The sequence below is a fragment of the Poecile atricapillus genome, chromosome W (genome assembly GCF_030490865.1).
Source record: "Poecile atricapillus isolate bPoeAtr1 chromosome W, bPoeAtr1.hap1, whole genome shotgun sequence".
Lineage (NCBI taxonomy): Eukaryota > Metazoa > Chordata > Aves > Passeriformes > Paridae > Poecile > Poecile atricapillus.
Window position 1 is genome coordinate 55,993,899 of NC_081288.1, and position 22,671 is coordinate 56,016,569.

The 22,671-nt window shown below is 35.3% G+C and overlaps 1 protein-coding gene across 1 annotated transcript in view; it reads right to left on the reverse strand.

The window, feature by feature from the left end:
• Positions 1 to 2,753: 2,753 nt before the first annotated feature.
• Positions 2,754 to 22,671, reverse strand: part of LOC131591822 (metabotropic glutamate receptor 8) — a 303,751-nt gene continuing 283,833 nt past the window's right edge. Inside the window, exons 9-10 of the mRNA XM_058862892.1 lie at positions 7,807 to 8,053; positions 2,754 to 2,857 (exon numbers count right to left, since the gene is read on the reverse strand). Of these exons, the coding sequence (XP_058718875.1) occupies positions 2,808 to 2,857; positions 7,807 to 8,053 (297 nt within the window). The 3' untranslated portion in view covers positions 2,754 to 2,807. The remainder of the gene's footprint in view (positions 2,858 to 7,806; positions 8,054 to 22,671) is intronic.

A 22,671-nucleotide genomic window follows, 5' to 3' on the forward strand; every position in this document is an offset into this window, starting at 1 on the left:
CAACATTAAGGATTTGTTTCTGCTGTCAGTAAAACACAGTTGTGTGCCCTGATGGAGTTGTTTCAGCATAATCGCACACAAATTATCATTAATAGCAATTGAATAGCTTACTTCTCCATGACCAGAACTAAACCCTAACTTTGTAGAATAAAGACTTTTTATAATTTTAGATAGAAAAAACACTACTGTACCTACACTAAAGTTTAGTTACTTCAAAACTTCAAGATCTCAGCTACTGAATGACTGTGAAATGTGAGTGGACTGTTCTGTGCATTTTCACAAACTGCACATAAGCACCCTACTGAAGTAAAACCTGTAGATCAGTGCTATTCTATAATTGTGTGCTCATTTATCTGATTAGGTGCATTAATACCTATGGGACTTATAGCCTTAATCTACTCCACGTTTCAGACAGAAATACATGGAAAATACACAAACTAATTTACATTCCATTTTTAACCTACTGTTCAACCAAAATAAAATGTATATTGATCCTGGCAAATCTGTTCACAGTAACATTTTCTTCAGACTACTGTGAAACTGGAAGATATTTATATATCATATACTAGTCTTTATGTATGTGTAACATGTTTATGTGGATATGCAATGTGCTTTAAAGACGGTTCTCATGTACTGCTTTCTCAAATGCATAGGGTTATGCTTAAGTTAATAGGTACAGAAATTTCAAAGCATTTGAAACTTGTTGTTGTGTATTGAAAATTAAACTTTTCAAAGGCTTCTTGAAAAGAAACTCTGTCAAAATATTGCTTTTCAGATAAAACAGATTTTCATTCTCTTTTAGAAAATCCATCCTAGACATGAAAGTCTGTCTTGTTAAAAATTGATCTAATCAATTTTCACAAGAAAACTTCAATTTTATGAGATATTGGCTAAAAAAATAGAACTAAAACTGTTTTATTTATTATTTTTTGCAGGTTTCACTGCATTACCTGCATCATCTATATGCTTAAAAGTAAGCATATGTTAGTTTATAGTTTTGGCTTTGATGTGCTTGTGGCCTAGTCAAAAAAGGAAATTTCACACAAAATATCACTCATACCAAGCCCACAATACCATACTCTATTTTGGTATATCACCATACTTTGATAATATACCAAAGCAATCAGCAGATAATAGTTCAGACATGTGATTTCTGGGAAACAACATGTTTTATCAAATACTTTGAAAACCGAAACTCACTGTCATACAGTTGGCAGGTACACTGAAGTTTAAATATCAGCATTGTAATAGAAAGAGATTCAGTTTCAGATACTCCAGCTTTCATTCATGTAATTTAGGACCCATCACAGTTCCCTTAAGATATGTTATAAAAATACATCTGCTGTGAGGATAAAATCAGAAGGAGCCATCCAAGCTAAGTCAGGAGACATAATATTTAATAATCAGCTGCATGTGAAGACCCATTGATTTGATGAATGGTAAGTACTGTACAGAGTGGAAAAGTCTTACAGACCTTCCATCACAGGTATAGTAACAAAGGGGACAGTCCCTATCTGTGTTTTTTTAATCATTTGGAGGGGTTCATTAACACCATAGATATAAATGTGATTTTCTCTTTGCATAGTTGTTTCTAACCTCACACAATGATGGAAATTAGAAGATGTGAAGAAGATTAGATTGTAGATTGGCATTTATTTCTTTGATTCGTAAATGTTTATAAGGCAATAGTACATATATTCACTGGGCTACTGCTTTCCAAATTCTCCATTGATTTCTCTTCTGTTATTTCAAAGTCACCTTTATTTAGATATGCATCTGCTACATTCTCCTGTCAGAGACAGGGTACTAGGCTGAATAGACTTTCAGCTTAATCCAGTCTAGCTGTCATAAAGTTTTACAAACTGTAAGTTCCAGAAATGTAAAGGATCAAAATTATTAGTGGATACTCAAAAATATAATACAATCATACAAAATAAATACTATCAGGACTCCTTTACTTTACAAACATATAAAATGAACTTACTTTGAGGGTGAGAAGAGGGAAAGAAATCCTTCCATTAGAAAATATAGTCACAAAGCTTTGAACAAATAAATTCACACACTGCCAAGTACACACACACACACGCATGCAGGCAGGCATGCACGTATGTACACACACAGGTGCACACATACACGCATACATACACACATGCTTAGAGTTTACACTGCATTCTTCTGATGCCATGATTATTATTTTATTTGTACACCCACCTTTACTGCACATTCTAAACAAACAATAGACAACAGTATAAGGACTCTTTTTCCTTAAAACTGCAACAAAACAAGTCTCAACATTTGCAAAACATTCCTTTATTATTAGAAATAAATTATTTTGTATAAAAATTAGCATGCATTGACCATTGCATTTATTTTAGCATAACCCAGGACTTAATTCAGTCAGCCATCACAAGAAACAAACTCATCTTCTTTTACGAGTTGAACAATGTAGGACAGGAAAGGAAATTGTCACAATCACAAAAAAGTACTTACAAATATAACATCAGACATGATTTATTTCAACAGCATTTTTTTTTCACAAGCTAACATTTGTTTTCCTTTTGTGATTTGCTTCCTTTTGTGAGTGAACAGTTCAGAAGCTTGACACTGTGTCTCTGTGTTATAAAACTGGACTTTTCCTTCCCCTGTCTCTTTTTGCCTTTTGCTTTTGTTTAATCCTTGTTCTTTAGGAGACTGACTATTGATTTCAATGTAGTCTACTGATATTTTCAAGACTGAATTCTGGTGGTGGTAAAGTCTATGTTTGCAAGATCCAGTCCTGCAGATCTTCCAGTGAATTTCATCCCTGCTCAGTTTGCCTGATTGCTGTAACTGACATAAGTTGTCTTGGTAGAGGAGGCTGTAAATCAAAAAAACCAAAAACAAACAACAACAACAAAAAAAAAAAAAGTTCAGGATTTTTAGAATCAAGAGAGGAGGAAAAAAAATTTCCATATTTAGCATTTTATCTCAGACAGTGTCCTATTATATTTCCAAACAATATGGTCCATGTTCATGGAATAAAGAATGTTTAAGGATGTATATAAGCAGTGTATAAACTGGTTCTCAATTTCTGTGTTCATGCCCACTTATTTTGTTTATGAAATGTTTATAATGTTTATTAAATGGGAAAGTAGAGGTCAAGAAAAGAGAAAAATGATGAGTGATTTCAGCATACCCACGACAGAATTTCAACACCTGGTATTTTTTTTTCTGAATTCCATATAGACATTTCTTAATTTAGAGACTGGATTTTTCTTTCTCTTCTACCATTTGAAGACAACTTTGCAGCTACTGGTGGTTTGTCCATCTAGAAGGAGACTTATGGTCCTTGAAAGGAACAAAGCCTAACCCTCTCCAAATTAGAGAAACTGAGAAGACAGTCCCTACAGAACATATTATTTGGAGAAAATGAAGGACTCTTTATATTGATGGTCAACTTATCGTGCCTTCTTTTGATCAAAGCTGATACTCCTTGTTCAGAATGACGCAGTATGTTGAGGGAATTAAACAGCTCTACTGTTGCAAAACTGAGCAACTAGGAAACTTTTATGAAAGTTTTTTTCAGGTTCTAGCTCATACATCTTTGCTATTAAGAAATATAAAAAATATGCTATAAAAATATGACTCAAGTCATATCACGCAAGGTTAATATAATGGTTGGAGGAGGAAAGTGGTTACATAAGGTCTCATAGTTCTCTAATTTTAAATCAATTGGGTACATGTAGAAACAGATTGCTGGGGGACTGAGTCTCTTTATTTCTCTATAATAAGGTCTATGTTGCACTGCATAAAGAGGAATTTGATTTTCTAAATATGTTTTATATTCCGTCTGCTATAGACATGTTCTGCTTATGATAGTGAAGATTGCAGCTGGCAAGATGAAAATAAGGGGATGGCAAAAATGTTGCCTGGTCTATAGATTCAAATTTTCTATTCCCATACCTTTCTTCAATTTTTTTATTTCTTCTGTAGAGAGTCTGGTGAGAACAGCTGAGAGAGAAAAATATTCTTCATGCTAACTCTTAAATTCAGCCCAAAAATCTGATTATTTGTGAAGAACAGACTACAGAAACTGAGAAATTACAGTTTCTTCTGTCTCATAGATTAAACTAAATAAAGGATCACTAAAATTGATGTAAATTAATAATGGTTAGTGTAAATAAATTTACTTCTGGATTTTTGTCATGTTTTCTTAGATTTTCTGAGCAATTTGAATCTAATACTGCATTTGCCACTTTTTTAAGACACAACAGAACCAGACCATTTAATTCACATATTACTATAATATTTTTCCCTAAGAATGTATATATAAGAATGAATATTCAAGTGCAAGCTGCAAAATGTAATCTTTCTTACTTTCACTTGCATAGGTAGACTTTGTTGTCTAGAAAAAGCTAATGCATGAAAGGACTGCTTTTGGTACACAAAGCAAGTCTTTCTCATAGTTGATCACAATATTCAAGCACCAACATGAAATAGCTTTATTTGCATGTATTGGGACACTTGAAGCAAATATAGCCTCATCTACATCTTTCAGATCTTTCAGATGGGATGTACTGCTCCTGTCTGAACTCTCTCATGCTCCCACAGCTGGATTTCTGAGAGGATTCTATTTTTTCTTTTGGCCTGCTAAGTTCCTACTCAAAATAATGTGGGACTGATGAAACGGCACCAAGAACTTCAAGCATAGAAGAATGTTTTCCCAGCTAATAAATAACAGATAAATGCACATCTGAAAACTTGGGAACAAAAGGGCAGAAAGATTACTTTTCCCTGAAAGTAGGGTCACAGAGATGATCAGGTTAAGTTAGATTACCACATTATCCTGCATGAGCTGAGCTGAGTTCCGTGATCACTTTACATGTCCATGTTTTTAGCTCATAGCAGTGCAAAATATTCAGATTTTTTCCAACTCAGTAAGATGAATTATGTGAGGACATTTGCAAGAATACAATACAAAATACAAAAATAGTAGTGACCACACCTCAGCTGATATACAGTAATTTGCTAAATTGCTGTAACTTTGTTCTGCATCTGAGAATTAAACAATTTTGATTTAATCTAGAGTTGCTCAAGAAACAAAAATTATCCAGTGGAGTTCTGAGTGCTGTTACTTTAAAAAATTATGGCACAGGAACTTAATGTAGACAATAGTTTGAAATATATTAAAACACTAATCTCATCTCCAAACAATATTTGTGGTTTTTTTTACTTTATAAATATTGCATGTGTCTTTATAGTTCTGTGGAATAAGTCTACAGTTCATGTTTGGGGACCTGAAAGCTTCAGCAGCTGGTGTCCTGCTCTTTAAGACTGCTAGGATTTCACAATAATAACATGAACAACATTTGGCATATCTAGATGGTAAGAAAAAGTAACGGACTTGGCTCAAAAAATTTCTGAGAATAAACACTCTTTTACAGCTGCAGTTGCTACTTTGCTGTTGGAATGAAACAAAAAAAAGAAGAAAATAAAAGAGCATCTAAAGCAATGTAGAATGATTATTATGATCTGACCTATATTCATTTAATGTATTTGTCATTGACTTCTGTAACCACACCTGAATGGGTTTTTTTGTCCTGTTTCCCTGAAAAATTTGTTTTCCATTGAATACGGACCTGTTTCCACAAATAAACACGTCATGTGGAAGACAACATAGAACAATGTGTATTATATGGAACAGGACAAACTAGATAGACCAATTGTCTCTGGATGGGAAGCAAAAGGGATAATGTGACTATCTCATCCTGTTTTTCACCTAGTTATGAGCATTGCTACCATGACTAGTGTTTGTGCTTGGTAAATGAGGGGAAACACTCACTGCCCAATGCAGGTAGTGAAAAGAAAGATCTATATCACATGGCGTCAGTGCAAGAACAAATTTTGTGGTGTCGAGAAGTTTGTTACAAGTGACACAGTGAAAAGGACTTCTGCTGCATTGTGCACTTAAATTTCAGAGGAACCTTCAAAAGCTTTGACAATAACCTTTTCAGGAAAGAGAGAAACCCATCTTGAGGCCTAGAACTAAATTACATAAGGAGAGCTATCTGGAGTGCAAATGACTTGACTGAATTTTTGCGTATGAAGCGTTATGATGGATGAAAACCTAGTGAGGATATGCTCCTATTGAGCTCAGAATTATATAGATATATTACTGTTAAAGTCCTGTTTAGAGCACAGTAAATAAGCATTACCCTGCATACACACACTACAGGAGAAGCAGACTTGCTTCCAGTAGCATCTGTTTCTATGAATTATGCATAAGCATAGTTTAAGGAATACCAGTCACAGCATTTCTTAATTAGGTTCAGTAGATAAACATCAGACTTCCGTATTGACAGTCTTTCTCACCCTACTGTGAAAACCCTGCTTTACCCTTTCCTTGGAAGTTTATCATTTTGCACACTCAGCAAAATCCACGTCTCTTTTCCTTCTGAGTTTTCTTTTGGTAATGTCTGAAGAGCTGCAGAATTACTGAGTCTTTTATATTCTTATTCTATAATTTGATCCACAAAGAATTTCTATGCCTTTCTTGTTTGTCCTTTGTTACATGTCACAATCTGAAGCCGTATAAACCCACAGCTTCCACTAACAGTTTTACAGATTTTGAAGGGTCGTGAGTTTTTCCAGTGAAACAGTTTGTTCTTACTATCCTCCATGCACCAGCAACTGCAGTATGGTAGAGTTATGGACTACTTTTATATAGTGTTCAATCTGGCAAACTGATAGATTTCAGTGTGGGGTTCATTTTCCAGCAATAAGTACAATATTTTAGTGGAAACTTGGTACTGCCTTGTTTCAATGTGCTTAACCAAAACAGTACTATTTAAACATCAATATCATCCAAAAGCAATAAAAATTAAAAATAAACCATATTGTTTGCAGTAAAATGACTGAAAAGCTTAGCTGTCACGGCTGCTGCCCATCTAATGTAACATATAACTTCCCAACAGAAAACAATTCTCCATTTCTAAGAACTAGGGATAAGGTTAATGTCTTTGCTCATATTTGATCATTATTATTATTATGAAGTCCAGTTTATAAAATGATATATCATGTGGTGGAATGGGAGCTGTAACCTCTGTTTTCTTCTATATCAGAGCAACTTAGAGATGTAGCAAGGTTCAAGAACTTTCCTGACATGGGAAACAATTTTTTTCCCATTAAAAACCTACAATACATCAGGACATGTAATGATTAAGCTTCATATAAATTATCATGATTTTGTACCAAAATGAGAAAGACCAGAACAAAAACCCAGATGGGAAACATTATGCTGGGAAGTGTTACTCATGAGTTGTGATAAATGAACAATTCAACAAATATTAAGGTAGAAAGGTAAAAAAAGCATAATTTTCACTTCCATATCTGACTGCAAAATAAAAACAATGTTAGCTGTTTTCATTATAGATTTTTTCAACAGCCTTTGAGTTTTGAATATACAATGATGACCATAAATACACCTCATGAACTGTCAGGACATACCACTGGCACAGCAATGTACAACACATCAAAATAGCACTAGCTAAAACAAACAATTTTTAAAAGATGTGGCGTTTCAAAATCTGCTTGTGCTTATTTTTTTATTTTTTTTTTTTTCTACTAGCCTCCTGTGAAAATCAATTTCTTTGAAACAACTCTAGACATTCCTGCATTCAGCAGTACATGAATTCTGACACATCTCTGGATTCATGCAGAACAAGCAACAAAAATAATTAAGTTTATTATTAAAAGAAAGTGCATTCTTGTGAACGTACGTCTATTAAGATGTGCTGCCACTCTTGACCAAGTCTACAGAGGACTTACTGTTGGTTTCAAGACTTTCACACAGTTCAGTCTTGACCTCGCCGTTTGGTCTGTCGTTTCCTTTTTGTGTCAGTTTGCTTTGCATTGTAGCAGCTGTCACTACAGCCTTGAAGCTCCGCTTCCGTTTTTGAACATTCTGCTCTGGATGAAAAATGATAATATAAACCTTGGGCATGTAGAGCATGCCCAGAGACACAGAAGCACTTAAACTCATGGAGATAGTAAGTGTTGTTGTCTGGATGTACATCTGGGGAAGGAAAGAAACAACAAGATAAAAATCATTGTTATATCGATTTAATATAAGAAGGAAAACAAAGTAGTTATCTTAAAAGTGCTACGTGGAAAGGGAACATCAAAAGGACCCTTGGCTTCAGTTTTTTTTAATTATAGCTGAGTATGGCTGTTTCCTGTTGTGTTTATAACCTTAAGAGTAGGTGGTAGAAACAACATAATATTCATGAAACTTCATTCTCATAAAAGTAACAAAGATGCTGTAGCAAACACATTTTTAGAAAAAACAATCCAGTATGTCTGGACAAGAAAACACGAATGACAATAGAGCTAGCCTTGTGTCATCTATTTTAACAGACAGAAGCCTCTACACCAATATGCCACATGGTGATTCAACAGTATGTGCAGCATGGCTCGACTGACAGCAGCATAATGCAGAATCTAATGGAATCTTTTATATAGTCTGTGAGTTTCAAGCTGGAAAAAAAATTAGTTCTCCATAGTGATGCTTGAATATTCCTGAGTGTGTTGGGGGTTGGGTTTTTTTGTTTGTTTGTTTGTTTTCCATCCTACTTTTGAATTCTGATCACAGTGCTCTGTTGGCACACAATAAAGTTATTAATGTGTCATGGTCCTAAGTAAGAAATCAGGAAACTGAGGAACCATGAAATTACCTCACAGAAGACCTCAGTTCCCTATAGATACAAAGGAAAAATCTGGCATTTCGGAGCAAGTCTGTCTATTTTTTGTTATCATCTACAAAAAGAAGGTAATTCCGGTCTTCCATAATACCATAAAAGAAAATTACAATGATCACTCCATAAAAACAGCAGACAAAAAATTTCTATTTGAAGAAATATTATTCAGCTAGTATATAAGCAATACTAATTGTAGCTCTGCTCAAAATTTATCTTTTCTTAGGAAATTATTTTTTATTAGCCATATTATGAACAAAAAATTCCTTTAGATTTCTGTGTTAAGGAGAAAATCTCTCAGTAATCCTTGTTATACTGAAAAAGGTACTGAAGTAAAATATGCTCAGTGCCTTGGCAGATGACTCAATGACATTGTCAGGCACGATTTTAAGCACTGGCCAACACTATCACATTAACCTGAAGATAAGGTGGTAAGTCTGTCTGCAATGTCAGCTTCAGATCATCATTTTTTATGAAGTGCCCTTGGGTGACTTGGCCCCTGGCAGAAAAATAGAGATATAATAAACTGTTGTGCACTATTATAGTCGAACATTTTTAATGTCTTTCAGCCTACAAAGTTTTTCCATTAGATACTTTCTCCTTAGAGATCACAAATAAACTCTGCTCTCTCACTTAAAGGAATCTTAGGTAAGAAAAAAACATGGGTTCTAAATCACCTTTTAAAGTAACTGCATAATTGTACAGAAATACAAATACTATGCCAAATACTACAATAAAAAGAATGATAGCCCAATCTACTCTTCAAGAAAACACTAAAAATCCTTCATAATCTGTAAAAAGCTCAACCTGCTTTCAGGCGCAGCACCAGCCTGAAAAGAAAATCAGGACTGTCATTTTGTTGTGCTGAGGAAAGTTACAGGAGCAACACCTTCCTTCATTTCAATCATACATCACTTCAGTACTTGAGGAAATAATATACTCTTTTCTCACACAAGTGATATAATTCCATTCCTTTCAATCTCCAAAATGACAGTGGTGTGCCTGAAAGCAGAGCTATATTGTGCATGAACATTTCTAATGAAAACATTGCCTGGTCACACTAATACAGAGGTTTTTTCAGTCTTCTGTGGAATGACCTCTGTGCAGACGCATGTTCACATGCAGACAGCACCAACATATTTCTGTTTCTCCCTAAATCAAACTGACTGATCTCCAAACAAACTGGTACAGCAGTGGCTTTTAGGGTTAAGCATTGAATTAAGTGGCATCCAAAAGCAAAAGTATTTTGGTTCCTACATATGAATACATTTCCTAATGGGATTTTCAAATCTGCAATCATTGTAAGCAATACATTTTAAAAATTGTATTGTGTATGAAAGGTCCATTTAACATAAAAATTCTTATTGAACCCTTATCTTTTTTTAAAACCCAAGTCATGGCAGTTAAGTGCTACCTAAGCCTAAGCTACCATGCATTCTGTAACAATGCCTGCATTTAAATATTTTCAGATTTTTAGTTCTTACCAAAGTACTCAAATTCTAAGACTTGTCTTTCTCTCGTGGTTCAGTGAAAGAGTGACATGGTAAAAAAGATAAGGCTCCAAAGGTTACAGGATAAAATACATGCATTACTTTATTAGTAACATTAACAAATCTATACATTATATTAGATCTTAATGATCTTTCTAGCACTAAGAGGTATCACAGTGCCAAGATCTTCTGATCTGAAGTCAATGTCAGCTTGAAGGTTTACATTCAACTAAGCTGTGTAAGTGAAACAACTCTGAATCTCATTGTACACTGAAAAATTAAGATCCCATGGGCTTCAACACAGGTATTTTTATGACATATGTCATTACATCTATTTTCTGTTGACTTAACTGATGACCAGTAAAACAGCCTATTTTAAAAAATCCTAATCACAGTTAGTTTCATATTGACAATTACAGTTCATATGCAATGGGGTTTATTTCTAATGATTGCTGTGGTTTTGAACCTGCCACTATAATTACTGAAATTTCAACTTTAGGGTGAACTGGGAGTTTTCAGATGGGACAGTTTTCAAACAGTGAATATAGTCTTTAAGGAGCTTCAGACCCAGGGATCCTGTTTTTCATGGATCCCCCTTACTACTTACTCTTTAATAAAGCCAGTGATAAAGAAGGGTTTCAAGGCACTTGCTAGGCCTGAGGGAAAGGCTTTGAACATATCCTGACATGCACACACTGTGTGTGTGTATGTACATCTATCTGACTTCATAGGCTAATGCAATTGTATACTCAGCTGGTGGCAGAGTTATCCATGACAGTCTGAGTCTGATTCCTTTTCCAACTGTAATCATAGAATAGTTTGTGTTGGAAGTGACTTTTAAAGGTCCTCTAGTTCAGACACCCTGCAGTGAGCAGGGATATCTTCAACTAGATCAGGCTGCTCAGAGCACCTGACCTTGAATGTTTCCAGGCATGGGGCATTTACCACCTCTCTGGATAAACTGTTCCAGTGCTTCACCACCCTCATCATAAAAAAATCCTTAGAACTAGTCTGAATCAACCCTCTTATTTTAAAACCATTACCCCTTGTCCTAGCTCAACAAGCCTTACTACTTTTTTAAGTGGTTGCTTGCAAACTGAGACTCTGCTTATAGGAAAGGAATATCTCTTGCTTTTAATCCTTCCTGTCTTTGGAATCCCCATTCTTGCAGCCTGATGAAGCCCAAGTCTAGTAAACAGGATACCACACACACTTGGTTTGACTTTTGACTGACTTTTACCTTGTTTTATTCCTGACAAGAGGACAATGATGTTTCATGTGCATTCTGGGTAGTTTTATTATTCTGGTAACTACCTGTAACTTTTACAGAATTAGATGCTCTAAAAATCAAGGAGCAACAAAAGTAGTTCAGTTTAATAAGATATGAGGTCTGAATAATTTTTCATGTGTCTCACAGTGGTAGCTCACTCGAAGTTACAAGAGAATAAAGGTCCCTTTTTTACAATGATTCATAGTTACACAGAAATGAATTTCAGCACTCCTCACACCTAAATCCCTTCTGAACTACAAACTTTTTGTCCAATAATGCCTTTCACAAATGTAACAAAGACTGCTATATCTATTCTCCTTATTCTTGACAGTCAGAGGATATGTCAGAATATGAAAATCACAGTAGTGCAAGGAGAAACACCCTTTAAACTATGGGAAATACTTGAGGCCTAAATAACTTCCTGTCTCTGTCTTCCACCCCAACCCTGCACCAGAACTGATACAAGACTTCTTATGTACAATTTTAACCTCAATTGACAAAGGATTCATCACAATAGACAGGCTCTTGTGTAAAAGATTTAGATCCATGCTCAGACACATGATTTCTCTATCCCACAAGTGACCTGGGCCCTTTCCTCATCAGAAAGGTCCTACAAGCTTGGTAGTATAGCCTTCAGATTATCCTAACTCAGCAGCTAAAATAGACAATGGCCATTGATGCAGGACTATGTATCTCTTTCTACTTTGAAACCTAAAATGTTACATAGGAAACACTGGGCCAATGAAAAATGCTATTCTAATAAAACACAGATACTCTAATGCATTCTCAGTTTGAAAGTACTTGAAACTGAATTGCCTCCTTGATAACCTGAAATAATTCCTGTGCATCAAAGCAGGTGTGTGCACTGAATTGTCCCAGTGAAGGTAGCTGAATGACTGCCTCTCAGCTAGGCTTCACTGCTTGGAAATCAAATATACCCCAAATCTCCAGTAGTGTGGATCAGTTTGGTGCTTGCTGAGGCAAAGTTCAACACAAAGAAACTTCCTTCACTAAGGAAAAAAAAAAGCAATGCCACAACCTTGTCCAGACTGCGTCCTTGTTTTGAGTCCTCCCCTATTTTTATCTTTATTTTATAAGATAATCAGAGTCTCTCCAGAATTGTTGATTTTCTCATGAAATTTATTTCTTTTTTTCTTCTACTCAGTATTAATAAGTCAAACAGAGAACAGACTGTTACTCAGTCTGTTCCCTAATCTGGTTTTAATATTACATCCTGGAAAGGCGGGACATATGGCTATTGTGATGTCTTGAGTAAATTTAATCTGTTTTCCACTTTGGCACAAGTTCTCTAACTCCTGCTAGTTGTAACACAGATTAAAAAGTCCAGCAGTGACTGAAGTGCTAAACCACTGAGGGAAGGCCTAGTACATCACAGACTGTGAGTGTGCCTAGCACAGACTCCACTCAGCTACTTGCAGTCCAAAGAGAAGTGGATGTTTGAAAAGCCACAGCTGGTCTAATGACTCTCTCTGGCTAATTCTATACAATTTGCCCTTTAGAAGCCTCTTTCAGGATCGAGCAATAGCCTTGGTATCAAACACCGGAGTTTGAACCATCCTGCTGAGACAAATAAACACAGGCACTCTTGAGCATGTCCCACATTGCTAGTAATAGAGCATAAGACTGAATTATGATTTAATTTTTCTTTTATTTTTGTTATCAAATTCTATATGTCTCTTAAGTGAGTCTTCTCAGCTGCTTCAGCCTGTTTCATATTATAAGGTCTGAACTGCAGCAAGATTTTTTTCCCAATAGGTTATTTTGATCTCATTCCCTCCTTCCACTCTTCCCTTCATTCTCAGCTGCTAGAAACCTCTACCAGATCATTTCTATCCAGGAGATAAATGATACATCATAAAATGAAGACACATATCATCCCTCTACAGGCTTCCCTCCTATTGGGAAAGACAGCAAAATGGGCCTTCTTTCTTTGTGGTAGAGACAGTATGAGTCTTTTTATTTCTAGGGAAACACTGAAAGCATTCATAGCCATCTTCCCTGTGCTGCAGAACATAGTAGGCTTAGAAAAAAGACAGTCCTTTTCTTCTTTTAAAGTAACGCACATGCCATGCACTACAATTGCTTTCATGTATGTTGCTGCTTGCTGAAGAGTTGACTGGCTGACAAAAATTATGTTTCACAGTCCAGTTCACAAATTAGAAAGAAATGCCATGCAATGGATTCCACACCAAAGAGCAGTGAGGAAAAGACTGGACACAGACAAATATATATGAAATTCATTTGAAGCCAGGAGAATGTAAACAAAAGGTAACAATACTGGCAAGGTGCCAAAAACTAACCAAAGGATTCATGCTTCTCTGCAGAACCCCATAAACTGACACCTACAGGATTTTATTGCTTTCACTGCAAAACATACTTTTCTGTCTTGACCTGTGGCAAGAAAATTTTTTTGAAGGAAAATAACAGGTAAAAGTCAGTCATTGTTTTGCTCATATAACAAGATTATTTCCCAGGCATAAGATAAACTTAACTGAATGAGTCTTCTTCAAATATTTGTTCAGTTAGAAAACATGGGAAGCTATGGTAGTTATATATCTTTTAGCCTTTTAAAAACATTCCTTACCAAACTAGCAATTAAAATGAGGCTTAAAGAAGGAAAGTGAAAGTCTTCTCAGAAACATGAAAGTACAACATCCATAAGATGATTATCTCGAAGAAAATGTAGGCTAAGATTCTTCACACAGTAGAAGAAAACAAATCTTGAGAAAAATATGATCTTTATTTTTAGTTTTAAGTTTCTGCTGCTTTCAGAAAATTATGAGAAAGGAAAGCTCTTATAACAGTTTTCTATTAAATATGTGCCACATTTAAAAAGTATGAACTTCCATTAAAGCTTGGATGTGAGAGGAGCTATAAAAGCTTGGAGGAGTCTTGGTGGAACGTGCATATATTTGCATTTCAGAAACTGAATTATGGTAACTATTTCAGATTTTCCACTTAAGTCTAATTTTGACCTTACCTGCAATATTTATAAGGGCAGGGAGAGGGTCCAAGGAGATATTTTTGTGGCCTTTCAATGTGTAAAAGGGGAGCTGGGTGGGGGGTGGTTACAAGAGAGACAGAGAGACTTTTTACCAAGGCCCATAGTGACAGCACAAGGGAAAGTGTCTTATCCTGGAAGACAATAGATTTTGATGGAACATAAGGAAGAAATTTTTTGCAGTGACGGTGAGACACTGGCACAGGTTGCCCAGAGAAGTTGTAACTGTGCCATCCCTGGAAGTGTTCAAGACCAGGCTGGATGTGCCCCTGAGCAACCTGGCCCAGTGAAATGTGTCCCTGCCCACAGCAGGGGGGCTGGAACGAGATGCGTACTTAAAGGTGCATTCCAACCCCAAATTTTCTGTGATTCCACGAGTCATAGCAACATGGTACCTTCTTAACATAGCAGACAATAATGCCCATTGTCATTTCTATTAGCAAACATAATCTCTTATCATAACATTCTAGAAAATCAGATTTTTTGATTGGTTTAATTCCTTGTTTTTTCTTTTCTTCTCTTTGCTTTTTTCAATATGCCAGTTTCAGATGCTTTAGTTCCTCCAAAATTGCTAATTTCAAAAAGCTTTCTGTTGGGGTGTAACCCCTGTAGACAGTTTTACAGATAGCATCACAGAACACTGGCATCAGAAATTATGATGTTTTTTGCCAGAAGTTGGAGAAGATTAGACAAACCAGTGTTGTATTATCAAACATTCTGCTCACTGGAAATAAGCAACATTTTTGAAGGGAAAGAAATGTTTCAGCTTTACTTCATCTGCAACATTTATTACAATAATTTAAATATTAAACTAGTAATAAACCTGATTAGTAATAAAGTCTGATTCTCCACTGTGGTCCATCCTCAGGATATACATGTCAGGGAAAATCCTAAGTACTGCCTTGCAGACTTTCAAATTAATTTAAAATATCAGTATGTAAGTTGATTAATTTTTTTTCTTCTCTTAATTTCTCATAATATAACTAATTTTTCTTCTAATAAATCACACTATCATATAGTTTGCATACATCACAGCACACAATTTATTGCAGTTTTATGTTTTTAAGGTCCATGTGAACTGTATCTTTCATCAACATTATTGCAAATAGAGTCACAGTTTTCAGTAATTGACCAAAGACTAATCTATGTTATGTCTGTTGTAATGTGTACGTCAGTCCTGATATTCACGAATGCTGAGCTCCAAAAGATCAAATAGAAATTTAGTAGTGATGTTTTGTAAAACTAAGCTAAACGAACTTCCAAATACAAGTAAAAATAAAAACCTGGAAAAATAATGGCATAAAACTGTGCTCATGGAAAAACTGAGAAATGAGATTAATTAAATGAATTCTTATTTACACATTAATTGAATCTTCAACATAATGTACAAGTAGGATTTTATGGTATATTGTGTTACACTTAGGATCTTATTGAAAAAATGCTCAACAAAGAATTTATTGTTTGACTAATTAAAATCTTAACAGCCTATTGAAAACCATAGCAAATCTTATTATTAATCCAGTTACAATTATACTAGCTTTTCTCTTCATATCATTTAATTATTTAATTAAAATCTCATTAATAATACATCTAAATCTGTATACACGTAAACTTTTGAATATCAATCCCTTTTCTCCAGCGACACACACCTGGTCTCTGCTCCTCTGGTTTCTAAGGCCAACAGATTTAGCCCACCACAAGATAAACAGAAAGAAAGGGAAATTATGTTAAAGAGACAGTATTCCAAGTCCTTGATGTTGATGTCTGGTATTCCTTCTCCCTTAGTCTTGGATCCGGCTGAGGTTGTATTCACACATTTTCTAATACCGTGTACTTATTTCCTGTTTTTTAAAATGAATTCTCTTCTAAAATCAGTCTATCTGCACCCATTAACAGCTTATTGATTGAAATTAAGTCCCAGTTGCGTTGTTACTGAGTGCTTTTACAGGTTTGTTAGATTTTTACCATGTACAGTGCTCAGAGACCTAAGCTGAAACAAGTTGGGCAGTACTCTCCCTGCTGCTGGACAGTTGTTACCACAGACATCATAAGCTCCAGATATTAAAAAATGTATTCCAAAAGCCCACATTGACACCACAATATAAAGTGTGCAGCCTTTTTCTAGTAACAACACACCCCCCCATACATATTTATTGAGCAATAGCTGGGTTCTCTGTAAAACCTTATTTCCAACTTTACTGGATAAAAAATACTCCTTTATTATAAGATTTCCAAAGGGCCTTCAGATTACTTTCATATTACTTTCAAATACATCAATATTAAAATTCTCTTTTTTCAAATACATTCTAACTTGCATAACCTATCTAGGTAAGATATTTATTTGATATTTATTTTATCTAGAATTTAGAGAATAATTTTACTTTTGAATTTTTATCAGTTTTACAATAATTTATTTTGTATAAGTGGTTTATTATTAATTAGGTCTTCAGGTATCTACTTCGAATGCAGATTGAATTTACCCTAAATCTAAATAAAGTAGCAAATGTGGCAGGTATACTATTTAAAATAAATGTTGATTGAAACATTTTCAATTATAATCCCTTTGAAAACCTGGGAGCCACATCTCAGAACACTTAACATTCAAGGACAACCCCAAAATCATCACTTTCATATGCACTATTATATAATGATGAAAAAGGAAAAGAAAGAAAACTGCCTTGTAGTGATCTAAGGAAAGATGTTGCCAATAAAAATAAAAATATATTGTCTGAATTTAATTCAAATTCCAGGATTAAAATAAGAACTAAATGTTCTGTATAACACAAAGGTCATTGATATTGACTGACACATTCTTATAACTAGGATATATCACTGAGTAGAATTTTTTTCTTGTCCAGGTTTGAAATACGTAGAGTATTACATTTCTGTCTTTTTAAAATTCCTACTGCTTACTGAAGATTTATTACCTATGTTCATGAAGCATAGAAAAAGGTTAATCCTAAGTGCTGGTTTATTACACTATTAACTATATTTAGTTTCTTTTTCTTCTGAAGTCCCTTAAATATGCATAATATTTGAACTAAAGAGGTGACTGTGTCTAGAAATACTGTAAACCAGCCTCTGAATCTGTAATAATTAACTTACAACCAGTTGTTTTGTTTTTTTTAAATATGTTTGCTTATTTAGTGCACATAGCTTAAGTGTCAGAGTTTAAGTACCTGATAGAGACAAATATTAAGTGAAGTACACTTGCTCAGAAGATAATTTTATTTAGCATCTTCAAGCAGGACATAATTAAGTTACTCTGTCATACAAAATGATGGAGGCTTAAATAAGTAACAGCTGGTTACCCCAATGGCTGTACAACTGAAGGGCAGCCTTTGGCAGGAAAAGCTGTGCAAACACAATCAATACATTATGCTAATGGGAACAATGTAATGAGCAAGGAAGCAGCTAAAACGGAATGACAAAAAGAAAAACAAACAATCATACATGTCCCTGCAGCCCTTAGCAAGCATTTCAATTGCAATTTGTGAAAAGAAATCTTACAACGGCTGTACTCAAATACTAGTCTTATCTAGAAATGTTTGCTGTGCTCATTCCTTATGTCAGAATAAATTTAATGGCAACCAGAGGAATCCACTGATGGCTGCTTACTTGGCTTCAGTGAATTTACACAGTATCATTCGAAGTGATGAATTGATCAAAACTTATAAACTAATAAAAATATTTTTCATTAATTTTCTCTCTGATATTTTAGAAGAAATAAGTTAACTAAATTGCCTTATAAAGTAGACTTAAAAATCTTCTTATTAGAAAACTATTTCCTCTCTGTTGCTACTAATTTCTAACGGTCTCACTTGAGTGTTTACTTGGCTTGATGTCATTCTGATTTATTTTGTTCTGTAATTGATTGTGACATTACTCCAGTACAGATTTTCTGTTAGATTTATTCACTGCAGAAGACCCGTGTGAATTCCCTAGCACACTCTGGAGCAGGAAGAAACATCCACTAAGCTGAACAGGATTTTAGAAGCAGAGGGTAGGTATGTTGCATGCTAAACACAGTATGTTCTGTGCTACAACTAACCCACAGCCCTTTCAAAGTCCACTGTAAAAGACTTTCAAAGTAAGTGTTTGAAGTTGTCTTCAAATAAGACTTTTGAATGAACCTGTGTCGTATGCTAAACATGATTGTTCTGTGCTACTCTGATAAGTTTTAAATTTCTTCTTTGTCTATCTGGAGGATTCTTAAGCACAAAGCAGGATTCTGCTGACTCCCACAGAAATGTGCAATATTATCTTAGAGTACCATTTCTGTGCTATCTCAGGAGGGGATATCAGGAGAGCAACAAGGTAGAGCAGTGATGACATATATACCTCCCCACTCCAGCCCTCTGCCCTGCCCATGAAAACTATCCTTCGAACTTTCACCTTCTTTTTGCTATTAGTATGTTCAGGATAAATTGAATATAGGTTTTCTGCGTTGATTTTTTTTATTTTTTTTGGTGAGGTTTTTTTTTGCATATTTGTCTGTTTTGGTTTTTTTTTTGTTGTTTTTTAAATTTAAGTGCAACCTTCTCTGGTGAAGTTTCAATTAGTTTATCCCAGATAATAAAGGAGTAAATACAGTGTAGTCCTTCCAAAATTCTTATATGTTATTATTATTTATATATTTGAACCCTCAGAAGCTATAATCTCAGTTACCTATTACAATAGGTAATACTGCATAATAGGTACGGTAGGTAATTAAAATATGTAATGGTGCATACTAGATTCAGCATTAGAATATCTCTGATATCAGCATCCAACATTTGCTTTTCCTGTGTCATTCCTACCTGTCAAGAATATTAACCCTGAAATAAAACCCCTAACATTTTACCTTTTCTGGGAGTAATGTCAGAAGATAGAAACATATCTATAAGGTATGCAGAAGTAAATGTGTATAAATTTCACTGCAGAGCCAACAAAAAGGTGGGCTTGTGACTGATTCAGAGCTGACACTAGAATTGCCTTGGCTGTAGTATAATACTCAGGGGAAATATAAGTGACCCAAACATTTATGTTACTCTCACAAATGCAGTTAATCATGCAAGGTGAATCTTCCACACTGGAATGTTCAGACATCCATCTGATCTTGCTATGGTAACACTGTATAGAGAAGATAAGCCAGTGTATTTCCCTTTAGAGAGCTGGAATACTTCCTGTACAGTCACTGTTATCATCTGCCACAAGACTAGGAGAGATTTGTTTCAGGAGAGCCTTTAAAGATGTTGTCTACAAGGTCAGAGCAGACCTAGATTCAAGCAGAATGTGAAGTATAGCTCCCAAGAGATTTCAGTTTCCTGAAATCAGTTTCCAGCTGTTAAATTTGAACTCTAGACATGGGAATATGTTGGCCTGAGCCATGAGAACTTGGTGTAAAATCATCTCTTATCTTTTTAACATCTTCAATACTCTGATCTACTGTGTTATATCATGGTGTCAGCATTACTGCTGGGAGGGAAATGGCTTATCCCTTATTCATTTCTCAAAAGTGCTAAAAAGAGTCTTTGTACCAAATCAAGACCTGTTTTTTCCCTTGAGCTGAAAATCCATAAAACCTTACAAGAATCCAAATCAGTTCAACTGAAAAATTTGATTGCATTCCTTCCAAAAAGACTTTGTTTCACTTATAAGTATAGTTAGTTCAGGGTGGAAGGGGCCCTGGGTTTCTAGTCCAACATTCCCCTCAAAGCAGAGTCAGCTGGTGCAGTCAGACCTGGTGTCTCAGGCCTTCATCCAGTCAGGTCTCTCAAACCCCCAAGGATGAAGAAAAGCTGTACAGCCTCTCTGGGCAACTTCTTGAACTTCACTGCCTTCAGAGGGAAAAACATTTTTCCTTTTAGCCATACTAAAATACTTTTGTTTCAATTTATGTTCATGGATTCCTGCTCTCCTACCACCACCATTGTGAAGGGACTAGCTCCATTCACTCAGTGACCAAGATAAAGGCAGAAGGGGCTGCTGTTCAGTCTGTCCAAAGCAGAGAGATCTGCTTCAGGCTGAACAAGCCCAGCTTCATCAGTCTCTCCTCACAGAGCAAGGGCTCCAGCCCCCAACAATTGTGATGGTCCTTACACTGAACTTGCTCCAGTCTACTGCTATGTACCTTAGGAGGCAATGGGAGGTCAGTATTTCAGATGCCTCCTAATGAGACCCAGGTGGAGAGAGGTAATTCTTTCCCTCAATTTACCTATTTGCTTCTGTTAACAGAGCCCAGGAGGCTGATGGCCTTGTTTGTGACCACAAGTCTGTTAACTCATGCTCAGTTTGATGTCTGTGAGGCTTTCGTGGCCTTTTCTGCCGAATTTCAGTCAGTTTTCACCCTGTACCGCTGCAAGGTCTCTAGCTTTCCATGTGCGTCTTTGCATCATGCCTTGTTAATTTTACGTGGTTTCCTGTTGGTTCATTCCTCCATCCAGTCTTTGTATGAAACTTTGTATTCCTCCATCTGTCTTTGTATGACAACCCTTTCTTTTAGCAAATCAGCAATTATACCCCACTTTGTTACATCTACTATTTGGCCATTGGTAAAGTTGTTGAGCAGGTCCCAGAATAGATCTCCTGTGGCCTTCAAATAAAGCGTGACATAGATCCATGACCGTTTTATCCAAACTGACTCTTATCTATCTGATGTACACCCACCAAGACTACAACAACCTAAACCTAGGTACCAAAATATTGCAGGACAAAATATTGCAGTGTCAAAAGTCTTGCTAAAATCGAGGTAAATGACATCACCAGCTTTCCCCTCATCCACAAACACCCATGTCCCATTGAAGAAGGAAATCAGGTTGTTAGGTATGTTGACTATTTCCAGTAAATTTCTTCTCCTTCATGAGACCAGAAATTTGTTCTGAGAGGGTTGCTCAATGACTTTTCCAGGGACCAAAGTGAGACAAATTGACTCGCTTATATAGCTAAATGTTTTTAGCTTTCAAAAGTGTTCTTAAAATTAAGTGCTACATAGTTACTTATCTGAAAATGTGAAAAGAAAAGGTGTCACCACAAACTAGATAATAGTAGTAGTTATAATTAGATGTTATTTCACAGGTCCTGTAGTAGTAGTAATAGTAGTAATTAAGATGTTGCTGAACTATCTGAAATTTAAAAAAAAATGAGTAGTGTTACTGAAAGATCTAATGATTCTATTAATACTTTTCTTTCTTTGTCTCTGTGGGATATGCTTGACATTTTGACCTTCTTTCTGTCTTCTTGAACAAATAAAGAAGGCTGAGATAAGGACCATATTTTAATTTGCTTTAATTGTATTCAATTTGCTAATTATGGATATTTAAGTAACCTAAATTACAATTATCTCAATAATTTGTATTGTAAATTAGTATTCAAAGAAAGACAATGGAATATGGTGAAACCTATGTAAAGTACACAGATTCTTATAAATTTGATTAATTATCTTTATTTTTATGGTATTTCTTAATTGGATACTTTACATAAATTAAGGGTTTCATTCCTCAAAGAATTTTATAAACGTTACTTATTAAAATTATGTCTTTTGTTCAGTACCACATATCCATTGCTCAAAGCCAACTCAGAATTCAACAGATTGTATGTTTTAAGGTGTTGCCAACGTTTTAAACAGAAAATCCCTTTGGTTTATATTCCTATATATCCAGATTGTTGTTGCCCAGCTGCTGTAATGATTAAATAGGACATTCCATCTCTGGAGGAAAACCAATTCAGTTAAGTGAAAGAACTAAAAGGTAGTTTTCCTTCCTCTTCCTTAAAATAAATTTTAAAAGGCAGTTCTTGTTTTTTCTACTCTTAAACTATAATTAATATCTGCCATTGTATAACAAAATTACAAAGAGCAGTTGCATGCCAAATGGAACATGACCATGTAATTGCCAGTCACTAGACAGTGATTTTCTGTCATTAAATAAAAAAAAGAGCCATCACTAGGTTTGTTAGTTATGGTTCCAATGCATCTAAATACAGGGATCAACACTCTTTTTTCTTTTAAAGTAATGACATGATCAATATGCTTTGCTTTCAGTGAACCTGATTCAATGGGCTAGAATACAGCCTGCAGCCTGCAAAATGGTGGCCAGGCAAAAGAGCCAACCTTGTTGGTTCCTTTAACTGCTTTCTTGGACTATTCTGACTTAAATACTTTATCTCACCAGATCACCC